Source organism: Pimephales promelas, chromosome 20 (assembly GCF_988280905.1).
Source record: "Pimephales promelas chromosome 20, fPimPro1.hap1.1, whole genome shotgun sequence".
NCBI classification, from domain to species: domain Eukaryota; kingdom Metazoa; phylum Chordata; class Actinopteri; order Cypriniformes; family Leuciscidae; genus Pimephales; species Pimephales promelas.
The window spans coordinates 1184647-1191070 of NC_142788.1; the positions used below are offsets into that span (position 1 = coordinate 1184647).

At 35.6% G+C, this 6424-nt stretch overlaps 1 protein-coding gene across 1 annotated transcript in view; it reads left to right on the forward strand.

Annotated features, from left to right (window-relative positions):
- Nucleotides 1-6009, forward strand: part of smc1al (structural maintenance of chromosomes 1A, like) — a 46859-nt gene extending 40850 nt beyond the window's left edge. Inside the window, exons 25-26 of the mRNA XM_039671327.2 lie at nt 5003-5113; nt 5291-6009. Of these exons, the coding sequence (XP_039527261.1) occupies nt 5003-5113; nt 5291-5371 (192 nt within the window). The 3' untranslated portion in view covers nt 5372-6009. The remainder of the gene's footprint in view (nt 1-5002; nt 5114-5290) is intronic.
- Nucleotides 6010-6424: the final 415 nt, after the last annotated feature.

A 6424-nucleotide genomic window follows, 5' to 3' on the forward strand; every position in this document is an offset into this window, starting at 1 on the left:
AATAGAAAACCTTCGCGGGACAGAGGATTTTTTTTAACTGCTCGTGCCGCCCCCCATGTGACATGAAGAGATGCCGCCCCGGGCGACTGCCCGGTTCGCCCGTGCCTAGAACCGCTACTGGTACAGGTTGGACAATAATAATAATAACTAGAAAAAAAAGTTTGATGACAAACTTTAAGTTGGCTTGAGAAAGCCGGACCAGAGCGTTTGAAGTTTTGAAGTTTGAATGAAGTTTTAAAGATAGATTAGAAAGAAAGAAAGAAAGAAAGAAAGAAAGAAAGAAAGAAAGAAAGATGGATAGATTAGTTAGAAAGATAGATTAGTTAGAAAGAAATATAGATAGATAGATAGATAGATAGATAGATAGATAGATAGATAGATAGATAGATAGATAGATGTTTTTGGCAAGAAGCTAACATGATTAGCATGTAGCTAGCTTGATGCTAATTTGATTAACATGTAGTTAAGATGATTAGCATGTTGTTAGCATGTAGCTAGCATCATAATAGCATGATTAGCATGTTGCTAGCATCAAGCTAACGTGTTTTTATCAAGAAGCTAGCATGACTAGCATGTAGCTAGCATCATGCTAACATGATTAGCATGTTGCTAGCATCATGCTAGCATGTTTTAGCAAGAAGCTAGAATGATTAGCATGTAGCTAGCATCATGCTAGCATGATTAGCATGTTGCTAGCATCATGTTAGCATGTTTTTAGCAAGAAGCTAGCATGATTAGCATGTAGCTAGCATCATTCTACCATGATTAGCATGTAGCTAGCATCATAATAACATTATTAGCATGTTGTTAGCATCATGCTAACATGTTTTTAGCAAGAAGCTAACATCATTAGCATGTAGCTAGCATCAAGCTAGCATGATTAACATGTTTTTAGCAAGAAGCTAGCATGATTAGCATGTAGCTAACATCATAATAGCATGATTAGCATGTTGCTAGCATTATGCTAGCATGTTTTTAGCAAGAAGCTAACATGATTAGCTTGTAGCTAGCATCAAGCTAGCATGATTGGCATGTTTTTAGCAAGAAGCTAGCATGACTAGCATGTAGCTAACATCATAATAGCATGATTAGCATGTTGCTAGCATCATGCTAACATGTTTTTAGGAAGAAGCTAGCATGATTAGCATGTAGCTAGCATCATGCTAGCATGATTAGCATGTTGCTAGCAAGAAGCTAGCATGATTAGCATGTAGCTAGCATCATGCTAGCATGATTAGCATGTAGCTAGCATCATAATAACATGATTAGCATGTTGCTAGCATCATGCTAGCATGTTTTTAGCAAGAAGCTAGCAGGATTAGCATGTAGCTAGCATCATGCTAGCATGATTAGCATGTAGCTAGCATCATAATAACATGATTAGCATGTTGCTAGCATCATGCTAGCATGTTTTTAGCAAGAAGCTAGCATGATTAGCATGTAGCTAGCATCATGCTAGCATGATTAGCATGTAGCTAGCATCATGCTAGCATGTTTTTAGCAAGAAGCTAGCATTATTAGCATGTAGCTAGCATCATGCTAGCATGATTAGCATGTAGCTAGCATCATGCTAGCATGTTTTTAACAAGAAGCTAACATGATTAGCAGAAAGCTAGCATGATTAGCATGTTATTAGCATCAAGAAAGAACGAAAGAGAAAGAAAGAATTTTTAGAAAGAAAGATGCATAGATTAGTTAGAAAGAAAGATGGATAGATTTGTTAGAAAGAAAGCTGGATAGATTAGTTAGAAAGAAAGATGGATAGATTTGTTAGAAAGAAAGAAAGAAAGAAAGAGAAAGAAAGTATTGTTAGAAAGAAAGATGGATAGATTACTTGGGTAGAAAGAAAGAACGATAGATTTGTTAGAAAGAAAGATGGATAGATTAGTTAGAAAGAAAGATAGATAGATTTGTTAGAAAGAAAGATGGATAGAATTGTTAGAAAGAAAGATGGATAGATTAGTTAGGTAGAAAGAAAAAACGATAGATTTGTTAGAAAGAAAGAACGATAGATTATTTAGAAAGAAAGATGGATAGATTAGTTAGAAAGAAAGATGGATAGATTAGTAAGAAAGAAAGATGGATAGATTAGTTAGAAAGAAAGATGGATAGATTTGTAAGAAAGAAAGATGGATAGATTAGTTAGAAAGAAAGATGGATAGATTTGCTAGAAAGAAAGATGGATAGATTTGTTAGAAAGAAAGATGGATAGATTTGCTAGAAAGAAAGATGGATAGATTAGTTAGAAAGAAAGATGGATAGATTAGTTAGAAAGAAAGATGGATAGATTAGTTAGAAAAAAAGATGGATAGATTTGCTAGAAAGAAAGATGGATAGATTAGTTAGAAAGAAAGATGGATAGATTTGTTAGAAAGAAAGATGGATAGATTAGTTAGAAAGAAAGATGGATAGATTAGTTAGGTAGAAAGAAAGATGGATAGATTTGTTAGAAAGAAAGATGGATAGATTAGTTAGGTAGAAAGAAAGATGGATAGATTAGTTAGGTAGAAAGAAAGATGGATAGATTTGTTAGAAAGAAAGATGGATAGGTTAGGTAGAAAGAAAGATGGATAGATTAGGTAGAAAGAAAGATGGATAGATTTGTTAGAAAGAAAGATGGATAGATTAGGTAGAAAGAAAGATGGATAGATTTGTTAGAAAGAAAGAAAGAAAGAAAGAAAGAAAGAAAGAAAGAAAGAAAGAAAGAAAGAAAGAACGATAGATTTGTTAGAAAGAAAGATGGATAGATTTGTTAGAAAGAAAGATGGATAGAATTGTTAGAAAGAAAGATGGATAGATTAGTTAGGTAGAAAGAAAGAACGATAGATTTGTTAGAAAGAAAGATGGATAGATTTGTTAGAAAGAAAGATGGATAGATTAGTTAGGTAGAAAGAAAGATGGATAGATTAGTTAGGTAGAAAGAAAGATGGATAGATTTGTTAGAAAGAAAGATGGATAGATTAGTTAGGTAGAAAGAAAGATGGATAGATTAGGTAGAAAGAAAGATGGATAGATTTGTTAGAAAGAAAGATGGATAGATTAGGTAGAAAGAAAGATGGATAGATTTGTTAGAAAGAAAGATGGATAGATTAGGTAGAAAGAAAGATGGATAGATTTGTTAGAAAGAAAGATGGATAGATTTGTTAGAAAGAAAGATGGATAGATTTGTTAGAAAGAAAGATGGATAGATTAGTTAGAAAGAAAGAAAGATGGATAGATTTGTTAGAAAGAAAGATGGATAGATTTGATAGATAGATAGATAGATAGATAGATAGATAGATAGATAGATAGATAGATAGATAGATAGATAGATAGATAGATAGATAGATAGATAGATAGATAGTTCATTAGTTCATATAGAATGGTAGTTTAATTGAGTCTAGGGCTTCAGGGAATTTAGATTTGAGTTTTTGTTGTACGCTATTGGGCCACCGTAGTCTTGGCTCAATTTGACCATGCTGCAATGAAAGTCAATGGGATTTTTATGATTTTTAATATTAATTTTTAAGAAATCTGAAAGTCGAATCAGTCTAAAAAGATATAGCACACTAAGTCAGAACAGTCTGAAAGTCTGACCCGAGTTTGGAGTTTGTAGAGTTAAAGCTCTAGGAGGAGTTAGAGTCAGAAAATTTTGAGTAAGAAGAATAATAATAATAATAAGTTTAAATAGGATTTCAGTAAGTTGGCTTTCTCAAGCCAACTTAATAATAATAGGGCTAAGATTATCACAAATAAACACTCAATTTTGACCAATATCCAAGAGAGTGTGCGGGGTTTGGAGCACTGGACGGCAGACAGACGCCGGCGCGCCGTGAACACTTTCATTTTCCCATCAATCAACTTAAAATACTCGTTTCTGGTTATACAGAAAATAATAATACATTATTCACAACTGCTTTTATTTGCTTAATGTCACAATAACAAGAAAACGTTGTGCTTTTGTAAAATAAAACAATCAGGCGCGCTTTATGATCTTCGTGAACTGGAGCGCGAGAACTGAACCAATATCCTTTATAGACTAAAGCTTGAAATGTCCACTTTAAAAAGAACAAATTCGAATCGTAAACTAATACCTTCTGATTATGTAATCCGTATGAAAGGTGCCGTTCTCTCTAAAGGGGCATCCGGAGATTATGTTTTTAGCTCGTTATTTTTTATAATAACTCACCTATTCTGCACTGCGGGGAAAATATCATAAATATCCATGTTCTAATTTGGCCTTAGAAAACCAGTAAAATCGACATTTTTTACCATTTTAATTAGTGAATATTTTAAACAAATATCTGAAATTTCGTTGAGATGTATATAGCGCAGCATTGGTGTGGTCAAACTAAAACGTTGGTGTTCAATTTGCGTTTTAAAAATACAACAACTGTTCATTTTTCGTTTTGCAACGACCGTTTGGACACAATACGAGTTCTTTATTAAATTCATTTAAATCAAAGAAACAATAATTACAGGAATAGCCTCTCTAAACCTCAAAGAAATGCCATCAAGACATCGAAGCAGAAATAAGGGAGAAACACCAGGAACTCTGTGTCTTTCCCTGCTTGGATAACAGTCACACACCACGTCTCCGTCCATTAATAATAATAATAATGTCTAGAGCGGTGCGTGGCTGTGAAATAGATTATAAACCTACCAAAGTCCGTTGCCATGATTTTCGAAATGACTTATCGCGAGAGGAAAAAAAGACGTTTTAGTCGCAAAACATCAGTTAATGGAAACACCGTCATTTCGCAATAGTTTTTTATCGACGTTTGGAAAATCTGTGATTGAAACGCGCCTAGTGATGCTCCCGCATACTGATACCCACAAATCAGTTCAGTTTTTACAGTCTGTGGTTCAAACTCGCGGGACAGGGAATCTCATGTTAATATCATTAGAAATCAAACCGAGATTAGAGATGGTGAATTGCCAGCCCACATGTCGTGACGGACAGCATGACCCTGAGCTGAACATGTCTGCTCGTGATCTAGACACTGATTCGCCTGTTCTGCAGGTCGCCAACTACATCAAGGACCAATCGGTGCAGAACTTCCAGGCCATCGTGATCTCCCTGAAAGAGGAGTTTTACACCAAGGCAGACTCCCTGATCGGAGTCTATCCAGAGGTCAGTGCTCACACACACACACACACACACACAGTGTTGTATTATGACTTAAAGTCAGCGGCTCGATGAAACTGCTTAGGGATGGGTAATATGACTTATTATTATTATATAATTCTGGTGGAGATATGAGTCACAGCATATTTCCTATGCGTGACCTTTGTCTGTCTGTGTCCACAGCAAGGAGACTGCGTCATCAGTAAAGTCCTGACCTTTGACCTCTCCCAGTATCCTGACGCCAATCCCAATCCCAATGAGTGACACAATCACGTTCTTCAAAACGTGTGTTTTCTAGAGATCAGTTCTTGTTTCATTATGAGTTTCTTCTGTTTAGTTCCTTCTGGCAATCATGTCCTTCTGATGAATCCTTGAAAACTAGATTAGTCTGACTTTTTTACACTTTTAATTTTGCTTTATAGTGCAAATCATCGTCACGGTTGAGTTCGAGTCCACGCGAGTCAGTTGTTTTAGTCGTTTGGTAACAGAATTGTATAATCCCTTTTTTAGTGACCTAATTTTACTCTTGAAAAATAAAGCCTGCTTTTCATGAATGTTTGATTACGCATGGATTTCTTGGGCATCACATTCCCATCATAACATGTTTCATGGTCATATATTAGATCATACAGCCGTTTACTCATAAACACACGCACACCGTTATAATAAAACACTGTATACTATGGCTAGACTTGATCTGCCTGATCTAGTGTTTACTATCACAGCAGTGAGATCCTGACCGACTCTTCAGTCCAGTCATAGAGGAAGCCGTATTTTAATAGCTCAAATATTGCTCAGTGTCGGTCACGTGATGTTAACCTTCGCTTACACGAGTGTGTGTACCGTTCTGTCCATATGCTCTTTACTAATGTGTTTTTCAATAAACTGATTTCAAACCCAGAGCAGAAGTGTTGTGGGATATTTATTTGCGTGGGAGTGGTTTGATTTTGACATCAGTTTTGCATTTTTTGTTTATTTGTTAAGTATTTTCCCTGGCCCTGCAAGGCTTTAAAAACAAGCAGCACAATCTCTAAATCAAGTCTTAAACTCACTATAGCACTATAAGCAGGGGTCAGTGTAAAGCGGTCACTTCTCTGAGTGAGTGTTAAAAGCCTGGCTAACACCAGATAAAGTGCATTACAGTAGACGACGGGTCAGAGGAGATAAAAGCATTTTCTAAATCTGCAAAACAAAGGAATGACTTGATCTTTGTAAGCTGTGTCAGTTATACACCACTTCAGTAGGTTGCGAGCCTCTTTTTGAACATTATTAGACGAGGCCACAGACTAGAGGAGAGATTATTAATCTGTGAGCGGA